General features: G+C 44.2%; 1 protein-coding gene across 6 annotated transcripts in view; it reads left to right on the top strand.

Annotated features, from left to right (window-relative positions):
- Positions 1-20,714, top strand: part of MARF1 (meiosis regulator and mRNA stability factor 1) — a 153,547-nt gene extending 132,833 nt beyond the window's left edge. For 4 of the 6 annotated variants that reach the window (XM_063934362.1, XM_063934364.1, XM_063934363.1 and 1 more), the window contains 10 exons: positions 49-269; positions 12,381-12,523; positions 12,687-12,820; positions 13,324-13,526; positions 14,204-14,431; positions 14,766-14,996; positions 15,086-15,298; positions 17,462-17,522; positions 17,744-17,899; positions 18,246-20,714. In XM_063934362.1, the coding sequence (XP_063790432.1) occupies positions 49-269; positions 12,381-12,523; positions 12,687-12,820; positions 13,324-13,526; positions 14,204-14,431; positions 14,766-14,996; positions 15,086-15,298; positions 17,462-17,522; positions 17,744-17,899; positions 18,246-18,466 (1,811 nt within the window). In that variant the 3' untranslated portion in view covers positions 18,467-20,714. The remainder of the gene's footprint in view (positions 1-48; positions 270-12,380; positions 12,524-12,686; positions 12,821-13,323; positions 13,527-14,203; positions 14,432-14,765; positions 14,997-15,085; positions 15,299-17,461; positions 17,523-17,743; positions 17,900-18,245) is intronic. The other 2 variants (XM_063934365.1, XM_063934366.1) reach the window with 2 other exon arrangements.
- The last annotated feature ends 3,439 nt before the right edge of the window (positions 20,715-24,153 follow it).

Below are 24,153 nucleotides of genomic sequence, written 5' to 3'. Positions count from 1 at the left end.
AATTACTAAGGGCACAAGTTCATTTGGTAACCAGTTTGGTCTTTCTAGATCCCTGGATGTTGCGGTCCAAAAGTCCTGTTGGTAATCCTCAGCTGATACAGTTCAGCCGAGAAGTCATCGATCTACTAAAAAATCAGCCATCATGCATTATGCCGGTTACAAAATTCATTCCAACATATCATCATCATTTTGCAAAGCAATGTCGTGTCTCTGATTATGGGTACTCTAAACTGATGGAACTTCTAGAGGCTGTGCCACATGTTCTGCAGGTATGTGTCTAGTTATTTGCTGATAGAAAATACCTAACATCCATTTTTTTTTCTTTTTCTTTGTTTCTGAAAAACTGCCAACATATTTATCCATTGTTAAACCTAGGCTACTTATTTGGAGCTTAGGTTTGAGCGTATGAACACTCATTTCTTTCCTGTAACGGTCTGTACTGGGCCATGGATATACTTCAAACCTGGACCATTAGTGTGCCTTGAGGACCGCGTTTAGGAACCTGTGTAAGGTTTAATTAAAACCAAATATTCGGTGGTGAAATGCAGGCTGGTTGTACTGGCTAACCAGGATGATCTTATGACTTGTAGATGACCTAAAACACCCTTTTAGTATAAAATGCAATCCTTGGTAAAGAGCAGTTGATTATTACCAGGTACAATGTAATTAAGCTGCTAATGTTTTTAGTGTGTTTATTATTATGCTCACTAAATGTATTTTTTTCAGTCGGACACTGGCACAACTTCAAGACTGTGGGGGTGATGCTGGTGGCTTACAGGGAGCTGGCACTTTAATCTAAGAAGTGAATCAGACTCCTCCTCCTCTATCCCCCATCATCCCTCGGTTTTGAATTTGTACCAAGGGAGCCGGTCACTGCTGCCTGAGCTCCTGCTCCGTTACTTTAACTTTGTTTTTGTTTTGTTTTTCATATTTATTTATTTAATTTATTTCAAATATTATCTAGGGACTTAAGGTCCATACACACTTAACGATAAAATGAGCGACGTCGCTCATTTTCCCCCTCCTTGAGCGACGTCGCTCATTTTATCGTCAAGTGTGTATGCCGCCAGCGACGACCGATGCGCGGCCCCGCGGGTCGGCTATGATCGTCGCTGTCTGTAGGGCATGCATGAAGATGTGGACTGTCGTCCACGACCTTCATGCAGGGCTGGCGGGGGCGTGACGTCACTGAGCGATATGAGCGGTCATATCGCTCAGTGCGTACAGGCGGCCGCCGACCGGGGAAACGTTAGACGATGTCGCTCACAGAGCGACATCGTCTAATGTGTATGGGCCTTTAGTTCCCTTTGTTGTCTCAGGAACCCTTCGCCACTTATGATAGAGAAGTGGGGTCCGGGTCATACACCAGCAACGTTCAGCTGCAATAGGAACAGCACTAAAAGAGAAGTGCTGTTCCTCCCAAGTAAGACGCATCCTGAGGCATCTGGTGGGTGAATTAGCCTCCTTCAGGGAAATGTGTACACCCGCGTACAGTGCATCGGCACCTACCCTCCGCTGACCGTGGTAACGTTATCCCTTCAGCGCCATCGCGTTGGCAGGTGTTCGGCGAGGCAGCGTGGGGGACTTAAGCGGCGGGCGAGCCTCGTCATCTGAGAGCAGCCGCTATGTGTTCTAGCTGCGGCGCGGAGAGGTTCACCTGCACTGCCGCACTGCATGATTGAGGTGGCGGCATGAGGGGGGCGGTGTTTTTTGTTTCCCTAATTGTGCTGCAGCCGCGTCCAGAACGGTGCGGGCGCCCACCCATCCTCTCTCCGCTGGTCTTTCTCCCTGTGCTGCCGCACTTACAGTGCAGTGTCAGCGCTACAGCAAATGCATAACAGGGGCACATTGTGATGTATATACTGTAACTACTGATTACAGCTTATTGATCTTAGGTACCCACTCAAGATGGCATTAGACTTAGGAGATGGGTGCCTCTGCATGGGAGGGGGGCGGAGTTTCGCTTTTTTTTTTTTTTTTTTTTAATAACCTGTCAATCAAAATGGGGCACCTTTTTTCTCAGCTAAGACAGCTCATTCAAGGCAACATTGTTTTCTTTTCTCAGGAATCTACACTGTAAACCAGATACTGGTGCACATTGCTACAGGCGGTCAGATACCAAAGAGCCTGCACAAATACAGACTGGTGGCTAAGGGGGTTTAGAGTAGGGGAGTCATTCCAATATTATAACTCCCTCTATCCTTCTGATATTTTTCTCTTCCCTTCTCTCTGTCTAGATTGAGTGTTGGTGTCATTTGTCTGTGTCTCCACACTGTCCGTCACAATGGCAGGCAAGGGACCAGCGAATAAGGCGTCACCAAAATTATTCGTCTGTGCAAAGTGTAGCAAAAAAGCTCACACAGACTATTCTTCCCTCAGTGATACATGTGCTGGAGAGAGGTTACATAGTAATTGAGGTTGAAAGAGGCAAAATGTCCATCGTGTTCAACCTGTATTCTGTGTTAAGTTGAGTTGATTTTACTGTACCTGCTGAAGAATGTTTTTATGACTAGTTAACAACTATAGTCATGTTACACCCAGATTAACAACGTCAATACTTTAAATGTTGTAACCTTGGATATCCTTTTTCAATCAGAAATTCATCCAATCCTTTTTTTAAATGCATTTACAGAGTCCGCCATTACCACTTTCTCTGGCAAGGAATTACAAATCCTGATTGCCCTAACAGTAAAGAACCCTTTCCTCCGTTGTGTACGGAATTTTTTTTTCCCCTCCAGCCTCCACAAGTGCCCACGTGTCCTAAACAGAATTCTTTTAATAAATAATTCCTCTGATAACTCTTTGTAGTGCCCCTTTACATATTTGAAGACATTAATAATGTCTCCTCTAAGACGCCTCTTTTCCAGTGTGTACATGTTCAACCTAGTAAGCCTTTCATCGTAATCCAGTCCCTCTAGCCCTTTAATCAAATTAGTATCTCGCCTTTGAACCCTTTCAAGTTCCCCGATATTTTTTTTTTTTTTTTTTTAATACAGTGGTGCCCAAAACTGAACACCATATTCCAGGTGCGGACGTACGAATGATTTGTACAATGGCAGAATTACATCCTCGTCTCTTGTCTCAATTCCCCATTTTGTGCAAGCTAGCAGCTTACTTGCCTTCTTTAATGCTACATTGTATACGGTTAAGCTTATTATCAAGGAGTACCCCCAAATCTTTTTCCAAAACTGTTACCCCATTTAATATGTAGGATGCAAGTTTGTTTTTAGTCCCGAAGTGCATAACCTTGCATTTTTCTATATTGAACCTCATTCCCCATTTAGATGCCCAGATTTCAAGTTTAGATAAGTCATGCTGCAGAGACTTCACATTTATTTCTGAATTATGCTGCCATACGTGTTCCCTCCAGTGTTGCTCCTGCCCAGGGTACTGCGGAAGTTCAAACAAGAAGGAGGAATACTACTTCTAGTCGCTCCAGCGTGGCCAAGACGGCATTGGTTCTCAGACCCTGCAGGATCTATCGATAGAGCGTCCTCTTCTACTTCCTCAATGCCCAGACCTCCTCGTTCAGGGCCCTTGTGTCTACCCTGAACTGGCCAGACTGGCTTTGGCGGCGTGGCTCTTGAAGCTCCTGAGGGCAAAAGGATTTTCCAAGGCGGTTATCCAAACTATGCTGAAGGCCTGCAAACCGGCATCTGCGCTGATTTATTATAGGGTCTGGCATTCTTACTACACCTGGTGTGCTGCTGAATTACGATGCATACACATTCAGAACTTCCAGACCCCTGGCTTTTTTGCAACAAGGCCTGGACTTAGGCCTTCGTCTGGCCTCCCTCAAGGTTCATATTTCTGCCTTGTCGATGTGGTTTCAGAGAAAAATTGCATCTATTCCTGACGTTCATACTTTCACTCAGGGTGTGTTAAGGATTCAGCCTCCCCATGTCCCTCCTGTGGCTTCATGGGATCTGTCTGTTATCCTGAATGCAAAAGTCTCCATTAGAACCTCTTGAGTCAGTGGACCTTAAATGGCTTACAGTCAACGTCCTGTTCCTACTGGCTATCGCCTCTGCTAGGAAAGTGTCAGACCTAGGTGCTTTGTCCTGTCGTCCACCCTTTCTGCTATTTCACCATGACCGGGCTGTTCTTAGAACTCGCCCGAGTTATTTACCTAAGGTGGTGTCATCTTTTCACCTTAACCAAGAGATTGTGGTTCCGGCTTTCATCTCTTCTGGTTTGTCCTCCAAAGAGCGGTCTTTGGATGTGGTACGGGCTCTCCGTATTTATGTGGAGAGGACTGCCTTTATCAGGAGGTCAGATACCCTTTTTGTACTTTTTGGCTTTCACAAACGTGGCTGGCCTGCAAATAAGCAAACCTTGGCCAGATGGATTAGAATAGTGATTGCACAAGCCTATACGCAGGCTGGACTCCCAGCTACTGCTGCTATTAAAGCCCATTCTACTCTGTATGTTGGACCTTCTTGGGCGGCCCGCCAAGGCGCGTCCACTGAACAATTGTGCAAGGTGGCTACGTGGTCCTTAGTGAACACGTACGTGGTCCTCAGTGAACACGTTCATTAGGTACTATGCCTTCAATACTTCCGCCTCCCAGGATGCTTCCTTTGGACGTCGGGATCTCATACCCTCTATGGCGCATCCCCTCCCATGAGGTACTGCTTTAGGACATCCCCGCTGTTTCCCTGTGGAAACCAGTGTACCCCACTGCAGAAAAGGAGATTTATGGTAGACTTACCATTGTTAAATCTTTCTGCGAGGTACACTGGATTCCATAGGACGCCCACCCTGACACATCTAGTTTCTATGGGTTTGTATGGCATTAGCCACTGCTCCCTTCTCCTGTCATGAGAATGTGGTTCTATGGGGGTAATTCAGAACTGATCGCTTGCTAGCAGTTTTTTGCAGTGCTGCAATCAGATAGTCGCCGCCTACAGGGGAGTTTATTTTAGCTGTGCAAGTGTGCGAACGCATGTGCAGCCGAGCAGTACAAAAATCTTTTGCGGTTTCTGAGTTGCCCAGGACTTACTCAGCTGCTGCGATCACTTCAGTCTGTCCAGGACCGGAATTGACATCAGACACCCGCCCTGCAAACGCTTGGACGCGCCTGCATTTTTCCAACCACTCCCAGAAAACTATCAGTTGACACCGACAAACGCCTGCTTTCTGTCAATCTTCTTGCGATCGGTTGTGTGAATGGATTCTTCGTAAAACCCATCGCACAGCAACAATCTGCTTTGTACCCGAACACACCGCGCCTGCACATTGCGGTGCATGCGCAGTTCTCACCTGAACGCAGGGCAGCGAAAAAGCTAGCGTGCAATCAGGTCTGGATTACCCCCTATGTGACTAACATCTGCCTTCTCTTTTACCTGCTCCTGCATTGGACAGGTTAACGAAACTGAGCTCACAGTGCCTGGAGGCGGGGTTATAGAGGAGGCCCCAATGCATCCTGGGACAGTCTAGCTTTAGCGGCTAAAGATGGCTCTTGATCCAGGCACCATCGGGCTAAAGTTTAGCCTGATGGTGCCTGGATCAAGAGCCATCTCTACACCCCGATGTTTCCCTGTGGTACCAATGTACCTCGCAGAAAGATTTAACAACTGTAAGTCTACCATAAATCTCCTTATTTATTTTATTTATTTATTTTCTCCGTGTTTATTCACATTTAGGACTGGGTAGTCTATTAAGGTTACTCGGTCAGCGCCAGGCTTTTATTATATAACTGCCAACAGGGGTGCTATGAGTGCTGGCTCCTTAACTCTGTGTCTCTCTGAAGGTACTTGGGGGAAACTGTGTCTGACATTTTCCTGTGTGTGTTTGTGTGAAATATCTCACATTGCCATGTCTAGGGACTCTGCAGCAAAAGACAGAGTATGGATCTTCTCCAGAAGAGTCTATATTGCATTCCTGAGTACAAGGAATACTGTCTCAGCCTTCTGAATCCGAACCCCAGTGGGTGGCTTCTATTAAGGGAAGGTTATCCCAGATTTCTTCTAGGATAGCTCATAATGAGAACGGAACACAGGTTTTAAAAAAAAAATCTGTACAGGTTTTGTCGTATTCTGCTCCCAATTCTTCCTCAAAATCCCCTGGTATATGCTAAAAAAAAAAGCATGCTCTTGCCCAGATAATGCAAGTCAACACTGATACCGACTCTGATACCTGAGACGGTGATGGAGATATATTGGGAGGGGGAGGCATCCCTTGCTAAGGGTGTGCAACTCATGATTGAGGCCATTCGGGGTGTTTTACACATTGCTGACAAGGTACCTGAACAGGCAGAGGAGGCTTACTTTACAGACCATAAGAAAGCCTCCCTTTCCCTGCTTCTACGGAATTAAACGCATTATTTGAAAAAATCCTGGGAAGACCCGGAGAAAAAATTCCAAATCCCAAAGAGTTCTTGTTGCTTTTCCTTTTCCTGAAGAGGATAGGAGAAAGTGAGAACCCCCCTATTGTAGACTCTTCTGTATCTAGATTGTCTAAAAAGGTGGTTTTGCCTGTCCCTGGGTCTACCGCTTTGAAAGAACCGGCAGACCGCAAGATCGAGACTACGCTCAACCTTTCTTCCCTCAGCCACTCCGCCGACGAGGAAATCTTATCCTACGTCTACTATGCAGTCCTTTCGGACCGCAAAGGTTAAGTCCCAGCCCAATTCCACTTTCTTCAGAGGTGGTCGGGAAAAATCCAGAAAATTTGCACCATCAGGTTTGCAGGAACAGAAGCCTGGTTCTGTTTCCTCAAAATCCTCAGCATGACTGTGGACCTCCCAGCCTGGAGATTGGGCAGGTGGGAGCACGTCTAAGAAATTTATTTTCGGCCTGGGCGTCATCAGACCTGGACCCCTGGGTACAAGATATTGTGTCCCAGGGGTACAGACTGGAGTTTCAAGGACTCCAACCTCACAGATTTTTCAAATCTGGCTTACCAGCTTTGCTGACAGAAAGGTCTGTCCTACAGGAAGCCATTCAAAAATTGGAAGAGGCAAATGTCATTGTCCCCAGTTCCACCTCATCTGGAAAACATGGGTTACTACTCAAACCTGTTTGTGGTACCGAAACCGGGCGGTTCGGTCAGACCGATATTGAACATGAAATCTTTAAACCCCTACTTGAGGGAATTCAAGTTTAAGATGGAGTCTCTGAGAGCGGTGATCTCGGGTCTGGAGGAGGGGTAATTTCTGGTATCCCTGGATATCAAGGATGCGTATTTCCACATTCTGATTTGGCCGCCTCACCAGGCTTATCTCAGATTTGCGCTGACAGACTGTCACTACCAGTCACTGCCATTTTGGCCTATACACGGTTTTGAGGGTGTTCACCAAGGTCATGACCGAGATGATGCTACTCCTACGCAAGCAGGGAGTGAACATGATTCCATATCTGGACGATCTGCTGATAAAAGCATCTTCCAGGCAGAAGTTGGTGCAGATCATTGCTCTCACAACTAGACTACTCCGGGATCACGGGTGGCTCCTGAATCTTCCAAAGTCACATTTGGAGCCGACAAGGAGATTCTTTTCTAGGGATGATCCTCAACACGGAAGTGCAGACGGTGTCTCTACCGGTGGAAAAAGCGTTGGTGATACAATCAATGGTCCGGGATGTCTTGAAGCCTGCCCGGGTATCGGTTCATCAGTACATTTGCCTTCTGGGGAAGATGGTTGCCTCCTACGAGGCTCTACAGTATGGAAGATTTCATGCTCGGTCCTTCCAACTGGATCTCCTAGACAAGTGGTCAGGATCTCGCCTGTACATGCACCAGAGGATATGTCTGTCGCCGAAAGACAGGATTTCACTCCTATGGTGGCTACAAATGCCTCACCTTCTCGAGGACCGCAGCTTCGGGATTCAGAACTGGCTCCTTCTAACTATGGGTGCAAGTCTGAGGTTGGGGAGCAGTCACCCAAGGGGAAAACTTCCAAGGAAAGTGGTCAAATCTGGAATCCATCATTCCGATAAACATTCTGGAACTAAGAGCCGTGTACAACGGACTTCGACCAATGGCACATCTTCTACAACTGGGAAGCGGACTACCTCAGCAGACACGATCTCCATCCAGGAGAGTGTGGCCTCCACCCCGAGGTGTTTGCAGAGGTGATAAGTCTTTGGGGCGTACCTCAAATAGACATGATGGCCTCCCGCCTCAACAAGAAGCTTCGCAGGTACTATTCCAGGTCGAGAGACCCACAGGCAGTGGCAGTGGACGCACTAGTGACTTTGTGGTTCTTCCAGTCGGGATGAGTGGAAGTGGAGGGAACACATACACCAAGGATTTTCATACTTATGAAAAGAACGAGTTCAGGCGATCCTCATTGCTCTGGACTGGCCAAGAAGAGCTTGGTACGCGGGTCTTCTGGAATTACTGCTGGAAGATCCGAGACCTCTTCCTCTTCGAGAGGACGTTCTGCAACAGGGGCCGTTTGCTTATCAAGACTTCTCACGGCTATGTTTGACAGCATGGAGGTGAACGCCAGATCTTAGCTCAGAAGGGCATTCCAAACAAGGTTATTCCTGCCCTGATCCAGGCTAGGAAATGAGTAACGTCTAACCATTACCATCGCATTTGGAAAAAGTATGTGTCTTAGTGTGAATCCAAGCAGTTTCCTACGGTGGAGTTTCAACTTGGGCGGTTTCTCCTCTTCCTGCAAGCAGGTGTGGATGTGGGCCTACGTTTGGACTCCATAAGGGTCCAGATTTCGGCCTTGTCCATTTTCTTCCAGAAACAATTGGCTTTCCTCCCTGAGGTTCAGACTTTTTTAAAAGGGGTTCTGCACATCCAACCTCCCTTTGTGCCTCCTACGGCACCTTGGGATCTTAACGTGGTGTTGCAGTTCCTGCAGTCAGATTGGTTCGAGTCTTTACAGGAGGTTGAAGTCAAGTTTATCACTTGGAAAGCAGTCACACTGTTGGCATTGGCTTCTGCTAGACGCGTGTCTGAATTGGGGGCTTTGTCCTGCAAAAGCCCCTACTTGATTTTCCATGAAGGTAGAGCTGAGCTCAGGACGCGTCACCAGTTTCTTCCAAAGGTTGTCGGCTTTTCATATCAACCAACTTATCGTGGTGCCAGTGGCTACTGACTCCTCAATTACCTCAAAGTCCTTGGATGCTGTGAGGATTTATGTGAAGAGAACTTCTCGTCCCAGAAAGTCAGACTCTCTCTTTGTCCTTTATGATCCCAACAAGATTGGGTGTCCTGCTTCTAAGTAGACTATGTCTTGCTGGATCAGGTTCACGATCTAGCATGCTTATTCTACGGCAGGATTGCCGTGTCCAAAATCTTTTAGGCCCACTCTACTCGTAAGGTGGGTTCTTCCTGGGCGGCTGCCCGGGGTGTCTCAGCTTTACAGCTTTGCCGAGCGGCTACTTGGTCATGGTCGAGCACGTTTGCGGAGTTGTACAGGTTCGATACTTTGGCCTTTTGAGGACCTAAAATTTGGTCTATCGGTTCTGCAGGAGCCTCCGTGCTCTCCCTCCCGTACTGGGAGCTTTGGTACATCCCCATGGTACTAATCTGGACCCCAGCATCCTCTAGGACGTAAGAGAAAATAGGATTTTAATTACCTACCGCTAAATCCTTTTCTCGTAGTCCGTAGAGGATGCTGGGCACCCACCCAGTGCTTCGTTATCCTGCAATTGTTACTTGGTGAAGTACTGCATTGTTACTTGGTTAAGTACTGTTCAGCTGTTGCTGAACTGTTCAAGCTGGTTAGCTTGGTTTGCCTTGTTATGTGTGAGCTGGTGTGAATCTCACCACTGTCTGTATTTCCTTCTCTCTAAGTATGTCAGTCTCCTCGGGCACCGTTTCTAGACTGTATGGTAGGAGGGGCATAGAGGGAGGAGCCAGCCCACACTATTAAACTCTTAAAGTACCCATGGCTCCCAAGGGACCCATCTATACCTCATGGCACTAATGTGGACCCCAGCATCATCTACGGACTGCGAGAAAAGGATTTACCGGTAGGTAATTAAAATCCTATTTTCAGGTTTTTTGCCTGTACTAGTGCCTTGGGACTTAAATGTTGTGTTTTTTTTAAGGGGTTACAGCAAATTCCCTTTTGAACCACTTGACTCTTTTGACTTCAGCAGCTTGACGATCAGCCATGTTGTCTTTGATTCCTACTTTTGCAATGTTTTAGGTTTCTTTTGTGATTTTCAAATTAGTATCTAACTGTACTGGTTTTTCTATGACACTGACTAGAAGAGTAGAGCCAGGTACACATTATGCATAGCAGTCGGATCCACAGATTATGGTGGATCACTCAGATAATCACAGGAGCGATGATTGGACGATCAGGCATGCAAGACCTTACAACAATGTAATCACTCCTGTGGCCAACCGCACCACACATCCCCTCTTCCTTCACTGTGGAGCAGCGAGGAAATGTCTCCTCCCCATGGGAAGAACCCAGATATTGTGTGTCCATACACTGAAATATCTATGCATTACATGATATCTGTTCTGTCCAGGCTGTCGGCTAAAATGTCTAACAGACATTTTATCTGACACTGTATGCCTGGCATAAGGCAAGTATGCATGACGGGTGAAGAATTTCTACAAGTGTACAATGGCTCGTGGGAGCAGATGGGAGAAATAGAGATGGGTGGGGGACAATGATAGAAAACAATCAAGGAGTTTGCAGTGACATGTGGGATGTATGACACAGATTTCTGCTCACAGTCCATGGAGTCACCAGCAGAATTGGCTGGACATAATGGCTCTGCGCACAACACCAGCTGCCGGGTAATTGAGTTTGCCCTATAGACAGGTAAACAAAATTCTGAATTTAGTAACACAATGGGGGTGACAGACCTACAAAGGGAGCAGAGATACCTAAAGAGGAAGGTAACATTGGAGGTATTTAGGTTAAGGATGGGTGGGGACAATACATTTAAATGTATTCTGGTGGGAGCCTGGTACTTGGCAGGAAGCAACACTGGGGAGAGTAATGAAGAGGGAGGATACCTACAGACATACACCAAACACTGCATATTCTGTAATTGTTTGTGTGCTGACTATTTAAGGCTATGGGTTGAGCGCTGCCCAGCCTAGGAAGATAATTGGTTTTGGACTGGACCATCAAGCTATGGCACTCTTATTTTCATGTAAATATCTACATCAAAACTGTTTCATTCTTATTTGAGGAAGTCTCTGTACATATTCATAACTGGGAAAATTAACTACCCCTAACACATCAAACACTGCCTTTCCAAGCCTCCTCAGGGGAAGGGGACTGTGGGCTCAAAGAAATGTGGTAAAAATATCCTGCAGGAAAATGTTATTTTTTTATCTTTATTTTTTTAACGCATGAAGCTTGGCTGTTTGGTTTTTCCCCATCCTATTTGAATACAATTTAAAAATGTTCTGCTTTTGGTCTTAATGGATTCCCATTTTAGTTGGCTTTGCCATTTATAAATGGCAGGGGATTGGTTGGTATATAAGTACAGGGGATTGGTTGGTACATAAGTAATTTTATAGTGTGCTGTCAGTCAAAGGGTAACCTAAAGCTGGGTACACACTTGAACAATATATTGTTCAAGTGATGAACAAGAAATCTGTTGTGGTCCGGCTGGTGTGTACACAGTGTCTGTGAACATTGTTGTTTTTCAGACATATCGCTTTAGCCATGCAGCACAGCCAATGACTATATATCTATGCATCTGTAGGTGTGTACAGGTGACTCGCCAACCGCATGTACACTGACTGCAGGGACCACTGACATCCCAACTGAGGGGGCAAATTTAAATGCTTGTGGTGCCTGGCCGGACGTATAGCGTAGCCGATTGGTAAATGTATATGTTTAACAAATGGGCCCCTCTATTGACAGACAAGTCGGGCAGGTGTGTACCCAGCATAAGAGTGCCTGTAAAAGTTGGGCATGAATTATTTGAGGTTGTGTGTGGTTTTTTTTTTTTTTTTTTTGGTGTTTTTTTTTAATGACCTGCTGCTGAGGTAATCAGTCCCTTGTCACATACTTGTCCAGTGTTATATGCCATAGGAAGCATAACCATTCAGTTCCATCATTCATATAGAAATATATCCGTATTCGCATGGATTGTAAAGCTTGCTTTTCTGCTGTACTTAGTGGCAGATGGGTTTGTCCCCTGATCCCTGCCTAGGAAATTTGGGCATTGAAGTCAAATCCCACAAGGTTCATTATATATTTGTTTACTTTTATATAGATTTCTCTAATATATTTGACTACATACATGTGTTGCTCTGCATGAGCATTATAGTACAGTGGGAACATTAATTACAGCAAAATGATTTCCACTGTGGTGTCACACAAGGTTCTAAGATGTTCCCCCATTTAGATAGTGCAGCATTTCTACTTGTAGACTAATCATGGGTGTAGTTATGTCTTATAAAATGTATATTAATTGCTGCTGTAACTTCATTTTTAGATCCTTGGTATGGGCTCCAAACGCTTTTTAACTCTGACTCACAGAGCACAGGTAAAGCGATTTACCCAGGATCTTTTAAAGCTCCTCAAGTCCCAAGCCAGCAAACAGGTCATTGTAAGAGAATTCTTACAAGCTTACCACTGGTAAGTATTGCAGTAGTACATTTTGCATGTGCTTCCCTGGCTTACATTTTCTGTTGTAACTGGATTATGACCATTTTACAGTCTCTCAGAAATACGGTTAATAAAGATCTCTGCAAAAAGTTTTTGCTGCTGTATCTTAACCAAGTGGTCGGTTATTTCACAGGTGCTTTTCAAGAGACTGGGATGTAACCGAATATGGAGTGTGTGAGTTGGTTGACATTGTATCAGAGATCCCTGATACCACAATATGTGTTTCCCAGCAAGATAATGAGATTGTGATTTCAATTCCTAAACGAGGTATGGAGGAAAAAAAATTATTTCTTGTTAGCACTTGTGTCTTGGGGGGTGGGGTTGCTGTAATAAGACCTAAAATGTAAATAATTTTGCAGCATCCGCTGTTCTGTCATAGACTTCTTTTAACTTCTGGCATATTTATTATTCCAAATGTGTTCAAAGTAAGCTTTCCTTGATTAAACAGTAGCTCCCATTTTCACTCTGTAGTCTTTACAAGTTATTACAGAAATCTTACCCCCATAAGTGGTAATGTGCCACTATGCATTAACCCCTTAATATGTAGATATGACAAATACAGAAAGAATGTCTATAAACTTGGTTTAGCTTTAAATGGAAGACCTTTTACCTTACATTGACCTGTCCTTACACGTAGTAGATGCTTATCTCGTTCTGTTTTTACTTCTAAAATGTCTAAAACAATCGTTTTGTTTTGTTTTTGTTTTTTTTATTTCCTACATCGTTAATTTGTCTCGATAACCAGCTTCATATATAATTTTTCATCTTAGAACGTACTCCTGAAGAGATTGAACGGACAAAGCAGTTCTCAAAGGAAGTGGTTGACTTGTTGCGCCACCAGCCTAATTTCAGAATGCAGTTTAATAAGTTTATTCCGTCCTATCACCACCACTTTGGCCGCCAGTGTAAACTGACATACTACGGGTTCACTAAATTGCTAGACCTCTTTGAAGCCATACCAGATGTTTTGCAAGTAAGTCTCTTATGTGGTTTCAGGGTGCTTTTTCTGTTGGAACAAGTGTGGCACAATTCTGTATTGTGTGCTCGCTGCCTGTTGGTGTTTTCACCATTTGTTTCAAAACTTTGTTAGCCACACCAGATCGATCCTTTTATCTTTCTTTTAGGCTGACCTGTAGACCATATGATGTACAGTTGGTTGGCTGTCATCATTTTAGGTGCAGCCTATTACTTCAACAATCCTTTTGGGTGCAGCACAATGTCTGTTTGTATATACCCTGATTAGCAGTCAGAATTGATGTGTATGTGCACCTTCTTGGGGTTTGTCCACATCTATGTAGGATAGTTCTTCTCAAATTAGAAATTGCTTGTGATCTATATAGAAAGACTTTGGACACCACCTGCGAGAGTACAAATTGTGTTGTGATGGTCCTGTAGCAAAAAGAGTCTCCCACTGCTGTATGTAGATCCTGCATGCAATACTGATTATAGTCTTGGGCTCGCAAGTTATATGTAGGTGCCCTACCAACCCCCCCTTCACGCCGATGCATTACTTGGTATGTGGTATGTCGGATGCTAAGATAACAATTCATTAAGAGTCATGTTGCTAGTTGCATGGCGTTCAGCTGGTACTCTTGGCCCCTCTCCCTTTGAGTGCAGGAGCTGAAATCTCTGCATTGCTCACTTTTGTAGGTCTTAGAGTGTGGTGAGGAAAAGATTTTGACCTTGACAGAAATGGAGCGTATTAAAGCTTTAGCTTCCCAGCTTGTTAAACTTCTGCGCTCCCAGAAAGACTCCTCTTTAATGATGCCTGGCTTGCTTACTGAATATAGCAAGACGTTTGGCTACAGTTTGAGGCTCCACGACTATGATACCAGCACTGTACCAGCATTGATGCAGAAATTATGCCATGTTGTTAAGGTAACCCTGTTGAAAGAAATGATGCTGTTCTTTACAACACACCATAAAGTTTCCTTGGCTTTCCTTAGTTTTCACAGGATAAAGGCTGGGATAACTTCACTCTCACAGTTGTGCTTCAACCTTGCCAGTCTGACTGGAAATTTGTCACTTGCCTTGTCACGTGGTGTTTGTGTGGAAATAGTCACTGATCTAAACCAGACTTGCTCTGGTATATTTGTATGTCCTACACTTTGTTTGCTGCTAGTTCATGCATCAAAAGACTGTCACTTTCCATCTCATCTGCAATTATTCAGTAGGAATGAGCGGAGGCTGGTTCTGAATCTTCTTTCTTCAGATTACAGACACCGCCTCCGGCAAGCAGATTCAGCTCATAAACAGAAAGTCACTGCGCTCACTAACTGCACAGCTCCTGATTTTGCTCATGTCATGGGACGAGTACTCCTTACTTAATGTTAACCAGCTGCGCCAGATATATCAAAGTGTCCATGGAGTTCCTCTTAATCCATGTGAATATGGGTTTGTGTCCTTGACTGAACTATTAAAAAGCCTTCCTTACTTGGTTGAGGTACGGTGATGTTGCAGTTTTTGTTATTTTCTTTCTTTACATCAGTTTACCTTATCTAGCACAATGTAAGTCTAGTGCTCCTCTTACAGGTGTTTACAAATGATGTGAATGAGGACTGCATCCAACTGACACCCTTGTACATGTTTGCAAAGAATGTACGGTCGTTGCTGCATACTTACCACTACCAACAGATCTTCCTACATGAGTTCCCAACTGCATACAGCAAATATGTAGGGGAAGTGCTTCAACCCAAGCAATATGGCTATAACAGCCTGGAGGAGATACTTGGAGCAATTCCACAGGTATAGATGCACCCTGAGTTATGCCAGATAGTCACTTGGGTCTTTGCTCATTTGTGCAGGAGGAATAGGGAACAGAAAGCGCTCTCAAAAAACAAACCAAAAAAAGTGTCATTTTTACCGGTGACTTTCCTAATCCTAATCTAACCCCTAACCCCCCATCCTCCTCGTCAAACCCCCCCCCCCCCGGTCTCTTCCCGCAGCCTAACCCCAACCCCCTGTGTCCTGCAGCCTAAACCTAACCCTACCTCTTTAGTGCCTAAACCTAACCATCTGTCTGTCCCCCCCACCGCTGGTGATTAACCCTATCCCCAACCCCCCCTGGACCCATCCTAAACCTACATATATGTAGGAGATTTAGATGTGTTGTGTTGAACATGGCTACAAATGAATGAAATGGTGACAAAGCTCTGCAGGCATTGTCCTGTAATAAAAAATAGTGTTTGTGTACAGTTGTGCTCATAAGTTTACATACCCTAGCAGAATTTGATTTTCTGGCCATTTGTCAGAGAATATGAATGATAACTCACAAACATTTCTTTCACTCATGGTTAGTGGTTGGGTGAAGCCATTTATTGTCCTACAACTGTGTTTACTCTCTTTAAATCATAATGACAACAGAAACTACCCAAATGACCCTGATCAAAAGTTTACATACCCTGGAGATTTTGGCCTGATAGCATGCACACAAGTTGACACAAACGGGTTTGAATGGCTACTAAAGGTAACATCCTCACCTGTGATCTATTTGCTTGTAATCGGTGTGTGTATAAAAGGTCAGTGAGTTTCTGGACTCCTGAAAGACCCTTGCATCTTTCATCCAGTGCTGCACTGACATTTCTGGATTCTGAGTCATGGGGAAAGCAAAAGATTTGTCAAAGGATCTGCGGGAAAAGGTAATTGAACTGTATAAAACAGGAAAGGGATATAAAAAGATATTCAAGCAATTGAGAATGCCAATCAGCAGTGTTCAAACTCTAAGAAGTGAAAAATTAGGGATTCTGTGGAAACCAAATCACGGTCAGGTAGACCAACAAAAATTTCAGCCACAACTGCCAGGAAAATTGTTTGTGATGCAAAGAAAAATCCACAAATAACTTCAGCTGAAATACAGGACTCTCTGAAGAAAAAAAAGTGGTGTGGTTGTTTCAAGATGCGCAATAAGGAGGCGTTTGAAGAAAAATGGGCTGCATGGTCGAGTCCCCAGAAGAAAGCCATTACTACGCAAATGCCACAAAGCATCCCGCTTACAATATTCCAAACAGCACAGAGACCAGCCTCAAAACTTCTGGAACAAAGTCATTTGGATGAATGAGACCAAAATTGAACTTTTTGGCCACAACCATAAATGTTACATTTGGAGAGGAGTCAACAAGGCCTATAATGAAAGATGCACCATTCCTACTGTGAAACACGGAGGTGGATCGCTGATGTTTTGGGGATGTGTGAGCTACAAAGGCACTGGAAACTTGGTCAAAATTGATGGCAAGATGAATGCAGCATGTTATCAGAAAATACTGGAGGAAAATTTGCACTCATCAGCCCGGAAGCTGCGCATAGGACGTACTTGGACGTTCCAACATGACAATGATCCAAAACACAAGGCCAAGTCAACCTGTCATTGGCTACAGCAGAATGAAGTGAAGGTTCTGGGGTGGCCATCTCAGTCTCCTGACCTCAATATCATTGAGCCACTCTGGGGAGATCTCAAACGTGCAGTTCATGCAAGACAGCCCAAGAATTTACAGGAACTGGAGGCTTTTTGCCAAGAAGAATGGGCAGCTTTACTATCTGAGAAAATAAAGAGCCTCATCCACAACTACCACAAAAGACTTCAAGCTGTCATTGATGTTAAAGGGGCCAATACACGGTATTAAGAACTGGGGCATGTCAACTTTTGATCAGGGTCATTTGGGTAGTTTCTGTTGTCATTATGATTTAAAAAGAGTAAACACAGTTGTTTGACAATAAATGGCTTCACCCAACCACTAACCCTGAGTGAAAGAGAAAAGTTTGTGAGTTATCATTCATATTCTCCAACAAATGGCCAGAAAATCACAAATTCTGCTAGGGTATGTAAACTTATGAGCACGTGTGTGTGTGTGTGTGTGTGTGTGTGTGTATAGATTCTTTGTTCATATCTTGTCCTGAAATCTGTCTGTGTAGGTGGTTTGGATCAAGGGACACGGCCATAAGAGAATTGTCGTACTGAAGAATGACATGAAGAGTAAGTAGATTTAAAAAGCCGCTTCCCTGCTACTCCTTCATTCCTTCTCCAAGGACTACACTCTGTCTTATTTGTTGGATGTTTTTGTTTTAAATCCTTTTATGTATTCCTACCATAGTGTTTGTAAGCTTACAACATGGCTTTAACATATTTGCAGAATATTACAAGCCTCTTTTGGCCAAATCTAAATTTGTACTTGATCTCCCTTTTTCTGTTTTAAGTTTGTCACCAGACTGACAAAGAACTCCTGTGCCTCACTTCACCTGTTGATCTCTTGTGTGGTCCAGTTCCTTCCTGCCTTCCATCTCCTCAATTACACCCAGATCCTGTCACCCAAGAGTCTGGAGACCTCATACAGTTTGAGGAACATTTCTCCGGTAAGACAGCCAGTATGGGCTTTGTTTTCATGTTAGGAGTCTGTGGTAAAACTATAAAAGATTACACGCTCCCTTGGTACAAGTTCTGTTAACTTACCAGCTGTGTCAAAATGTATAGTAAATTCATGCTCGCCACTACACTGTAAACATGCTTCCAAAAATGTCTGTTCTTGTAGTGTGATCAGTCACAAGATGTTATTGTAAATCTCTAATTTGATAAATCCCAATCTGGCATATTTAATTTGTGTTCAGTATGCTAGCTCTGTCCTGCATGCAACTGGCCTGTCGATAAGCAGCTTGTTTGTATCTGTGTGTTGTGGCTGAGTTATCCGGTTTCTTCACACAGGCTTGATAATTAATGAATGCCAGAACCATCCACCACCTTCCTGCCATGGTGAACGTACAGCTAACCATGTAGACAAGACTGCTGAGCACTCTGTTCCTGACGCAGACCCACAGGAGTCCACTCTTTCAAAGGAATTGTTGGAAAGCCCAGTAAAGAAACAGAACCGAAATAGAGTCAGACTGGCAGCAAACTTTTCATTTGCACCTGTAACTAAACTGTAACGTTTGCTGTTTTCAGTGAGTTTAGAGTAGGGCACACATGGGTACCAGATATCAGCGGCAAAACTTTACCAAGCTTCGGGCCCTTCTGGTCCTTGGTACTATTGGTCCTATACCTTTTTTATATTTATTATGCTGCTTCAAAAGTTATTATTTTTGAATATTAGGGTATGGTTTTGAGACCTCATTTTACAGGTTTCAGTTCATGAAATGTTCTGTGTAAAACAACACAACTTTTGTTTCCTCAAAGCCTCATCATTGATATAATCCCAAATCTCATTGTGACTTGTGTATAGTAGATCAATTACAGATTGCTACTGCCTGAAACAGTGGCTGTAATTAATCTTAAAACAGTCTGTCTGCTTGGCATCTGATCACTTTTTACCCTTAACGCTGTGTAACTTGTCACTGTCAATTCATAAAACCTTCCCAGATATTAAGGTGCCGGTTTCTTTGTTTTTCCTCTTCTCTTTATGGCACTCCAATATTCGAGGATTAGGGTTTGTCATGCAGTTCTATAAAAGTTCAGTTTTCTTGTGCAAGATTATATATATGGACTTTGTTTTGTTCCCAAGGGCTGTTTCAGGTGACTTGTAAGGACTGTAAATCTATCTGTACAGGAAGATATCAAAGTGTGGGTTTCTCTGTCCATATAGTGTTTGAGATTTGAAAAGGTTACTATATTTTCCTTCTGCACTGAACTGTTTTGTCCATCCCCGTGAAGCAGCTTGCCTTCGGTCGTGTAACCCACAGATCAGTTCAAAAAGCGAAATGTGTATTGAGTAGTTTTGCGTTAGAAACTGAAAAAAAGAAAAACTTATTTCATTATACCTTAATATGCATCAAATGCATAAATCATGGAGGAAGGCGCTATAGCATATGTAGCACAGTCAGCTTCTGTAGATGTTGCCATTTCCACTGAAAAGGAAGGTTCATCTACAAGTGGAAAGGTCAAGGTTTTTCTGCTTTAACCTTGATTTAGCTTGGTATATTTTTAAGACATGAGGGGGGACAAGTAATGATTTGATGGGATGGCATATTTTGTCTTTTTAACGGTCTGTAAATGTTTTTATTCAGATTTTGTGTCTTGGGTTTTGGAAACTTTTTGGTCAGTTTAGAAGACTTGCTGGATGGCTTTAGGAAAAAGGCCACACTTTCAGTAAAGCCAGTGGACTTGTTTGACTGTCGTGTCAGAAGGCTTCCGACTCCTTCTAGGCTAACCTGGCCCTTACAATGGGTTGTATCTGCCAGGCGAGAGATGGTTTCTTGTAGAATCTATTACAAAAGGTTCTACACTCGTTGTGTTGGGTTCTTTGCAATATGCTTGAAAGTGAAGGATAATTTCTGAATCCATAGCCATCTAAATAAAAATGCTTTTACATAATGGCTATTTAAGTTATTTTACCTTCTGGATTTTGCACAAGAATCTTTTAATTGTGGCCACTTCCAACTGAAAGTTGTAGCTACTGTGTAGACATAAGAATGAATTAAAGGTTTGTTTGTTTGTTTTTTTTTTTTTCTTCTGCACTTCTAAACTTGAGTCCTTAACAAAGGCACTTCCTCTGTTTAACGTGGTGGTGGGTTCAAAACGTGAAGTCCAGAATAGTTTTTGTTTTAGACTGCTTTTAAATTGAGTTCAGTGTGTGTAAACACCCAGTGTAACCTTATGCATGGATTTCATTTTTCGTACAGTGGACACAAAACCATGTTAAAACGTGTAGTGTGACTCTCTTCATAGCATGTCACTACAAGTCACCTGAAATACTTTATTGTAGTACAGTGTAGTTCTACAACATAATCTAAAGCTCTTCGCAGCATACAAGTCATTATACTTGTGATGAAAACTGCTATGGATTTTACTTTTTCCTCCAATAATTCTTTACTGGTAACCATATCATTTGAGAGCAAAAATAATAAAATGACCGTTAAAATCTACTTTGGTATGGGTGATAACATGCATACTAGCAAATGGACAAAAAGTCTTATCTATTTAATTTTTTTTTAACTCTTACATTAAATAATTCATTTATGAGGCTGAAGTAATACTTTATCTGGAAGAAAAAATGTTTAGTTTGTAACAAAAAATAAATGTTTACCACCTTGTGGAGGCTTTTGAAGCTGCCAGGGCTTAAAATTATGCACTGCTTCTATTGTTTTTTTGTTTTGTTTTTTTCATTTAATTCTGAGTCTCAATGCGTAATTGTGTGTTTTGGGACCAAGTTCTTGTGTGTCAATAAACTATTTGCAAGCATTCTGATGTCTTTATTCTTTGCTTTTATGTTGCTCAACGCATCTTCCACATGTTACACTGCCACCCTTAATAGTGCGACAAGATTTGCCCGCTGTTGTGGATAAGTTGGCATAACAGATTTCCAAAGATTCTAGGAGGGACTGGATAATACAGTATATGTCAAGCAAAAGCTTATAATGTAGAGTCTACTAAACAAAGTTCTAATTTTAAGGAGGCCCCATGCTATTTTTGCTTCAGCCATCTGAGAATGGACATCCCTAGTTGTTACAAATCACCCATAACAGGTAGTACATGTATTCTTAAGCACAGTTTGTTCTCAACTTTGGTCCTGAAGTATAATCAACAGGTCATATTTTCGGTATTTCAATCAGTGGAAGCAGGTGAGATAATTACGGACTCTGCAAAATAGATTAACTCAGAGCCGTAAGTAGGTGTGTGCAGAAGGTGCATTGCCCACAGCACATTTGCCCTGTGGGCACACCTTCTACATACACAACGAGTGGCCGCTCATTTCCCCCTGCTGACGGACGCTCCTCCTGCAGCTGCTTGCCTGGCGCCCGCAGCCCCAAGCTCCTGGTCTCCGCCTCCGCTCCGGACAGGCACAGGGGGAGGCCAGTCACTGCACTTCAAGTACCGTCCGGGACCGCCACTCAGGGTGGGCTGCGCCTGTCATACCTGACCACCGGTGTTTGCCGCAGCGGCTGCCGCTTCCCCGCTGAATCTGCCTCCGTCAGGAGCAGGAGGTAAACACTGGGGCTGGTGGGGAGACACGAGTTACTTGAGCCTGTCAGCGCTGCAATAACTCGCGGCGCCTTCTTTCAACAGATCACCTTAGCGCTGGCTTTGCTCACACTGCCACCAATGTCTCGTAGCCTGGGGCAGCAGTATAAGCTGCATATTGTAAACAATAAACGAAGGTCTCTTTCTGTTTAACCCCCTCCTCTCCTGGACCAGGGTAAATTAGGCTGTTTAGGGGGTAATTATAACACTGGGGCACCACATCTCCTTTTCAGGAATCACCTGGAGGGGAGGCAGAACGTGTGTACACACTACACTATACTACACTTCAGTCCAGTACTCTACACTATGCTACACCCTAAGACTAGGGAGGGGGATGTAAGGTACTCTACCTGGCTGCTGTAATGTGTAAAAAGGGGACACTACCTACCGTAATGTGTAGAAAGGGATACTGTGCCCTGCCGTAAGGTGTAAAAGCGGACTCGATCTGCCATAATGTGCAAAAAGGGAGACTCTGCCTGCCGTAGTGCGTAAAAAGGGGACTCTGCCTGCCGTAGTGCGTAAAAAGGGGACTCTGCCTGCCGTAGTGCGTGAAAAGGGGACTCTACCTGCCGTAATGTGTAAAACAGGCTCTACCTGGTGTAGTGGTGCTACTGTGCAGCGTAATTTGAATAATGGAGACTACTGTGCAGCGTAATTTGAATAATGGAGACTACTGTGCAGCGTAATATGAATTGGCATTATTTTGTGCCCTATCCCCATGAAGCCACGCCCCATATTTTTTTGGGGCACGCCTACAGCATGCACTTATTTTAAATAAGAGGAGGGGGGGCGCCGATGCTGTTTCTTGCACACAGTGCTAAAATGTCTAGTTACGGCACTGGATTAACTCACCTGTGTATGATTTGAAGAAATCCACAAAACATGACCAGTTAGGGTTACTTGAGGACAGGAGTTGAGTGCTTCAGCCAGTTTTGCTGTCTACATTGGGTTAAGATCTATCCTTTAGAAGCAGACCGACACTCTGTAAACTTTGTTTCTCTTGCATCCTAGAGGATGCTGTGGTCCACATTAGTACCATGGGGTATAGACTGGTCCCTTGGGAGCCATGGGCACTTTAAGAGTTTAATGGTGTGGGCTAGCTCCTCCCTCTATGCCCCTCCTACCAGACTCCGTTTAGAAAATGTGCCCAGTGGAGCCGGTCACAACTAGGGGAGCTGCTAGGGGCTTTTCTAGTTTTATTATTTTTTAAGAGCGGTTAGGTAAGGGAGGCTGCTGGCAATAGCCTCCCTGCTTCGTGGGACTTAGGGAGGGGGGGGGGGGGGAGTAGGATCCAACCCTTGAGGTTAATGGCTCCTGTCTCTGCTGACAGGACACTGAGCTCCTGAGGGTGTCTATCGCTAGCCCCCGAGGCAACCGCTCGCTCCCACAGCACTGCCGCCACCCCCTAACAGAGCCAGAAGATGTGGTGGTGAGTATGACGCCGGTGCCCCGGTTAGCCAGCAGGAATGGTGGATGCTGCGCTCCGGAGGGCTCAGTGGTTCAGTTGTGCGGCGCTGTGAGGGGCGCCCTGGGCCAATGCAATACTTTAACACTGGTCATCTGAGCTAACTGGCTAATCCCACTGTTGGCGACAAGCAACCTCTGGACAGTATAAAATAACATAGGTGGCTTCTATTAAGGGAATGATATCCCGGATTTCATCTAGGATAGCTCATGAGACTGAAACACAGGTTTTGAAAAGATCTGTAGAAGCTTTGTCGTATTCTGCTCCCGCTACCTCATACAAAACCCCTGATATATATCCTAAAAAGCGTGCTCTTGCCCAAATAATGCAAGTCGACACGGATACCGACTGATACAGGAGACGGCGAGGGGGATATCCTGGGGGGGTGAAGCATCCCTTGCTCAGGGGATGCAACTTATGATTGAGGCTTTTGGGGACATTTTACACATTACTGATAAGGTACCTGAGAAGGTAGAGGAGGCTTACTTGACTGACACACTAAGAAATCCTCACTTACATTCCCTGCATCTAAGGAATTAAACGCATTGTTTGAAAAATCTTGGGAAAACCCAGAGAAAAAATTCCAGATCCCTAAAAGTGTTCTCATTGCTACTCCTTTCCCTGAGGAGGATAGGAAAAGTGTGAAAACCCGCCGGTAGTAGACACTTCTGCTTTTAGATTGTCTAAAAGTGGTTTTGCCTGTCCCGGGGGGACAACAGCTTTAAAAGAGCTGGCCAATCGCAAGATTGAGACTACACTCAAATCTTTATACTCGGCAAATGGCGTAGCTTTAAGACCTACTATTGCTTGTGCATGGATTTCTAAAGCCATAGTAAAGTGGTCAGGCACTTTACTAGAGGATTTACACTAGATTCTATCAATTAGAAGTGACATTGAATTGTTAAGTCACATACAGGATTCTGCAGGTTTCATGGTGGAAGCCATGAAAGACCTTGGACATCTGAATGCGAGAGCTTCTTCAATGGCTGTCTCCGCACACAGAGGACTCTGGCTGCGCCAATGGTCTGCGGATGCGGAATCCAAGAAAAGTGTGGAGAACCTACCATTCACAGGTCAGGCTCTGTTTGGGGAGGCATTGGTTGCGTGGATCTCCATGGCAACTGCAGGTAAGTCATCTTTTCCCTCTGCTACACCGACTAGGAAATCATATCCTACGTCTGCAATGCAGTCCTT

The sequence above is a fragment of the Pseudophryne corroboree genome, chromosome 7 (genome assembly GCF_028390025.1).
Source record: "Pseudophryne corroboree isolate aPseCor3 chromosome 7, aPseCor3.hap2, whole genome shotgun sequence".
In the NCBI taxonomy this organism is placed as follows: domain Eukaryota; kingdom Metazoa; phylum Chordata; class Amphibia; order Anura; family Myobatrachidae; genus Pseudophryne; species Pseudophryne corroboree.
Note: the sequence above shows the minus strand (reverse complement) of the source record. Positions and strands in the feature narration are given on the sequence as shown.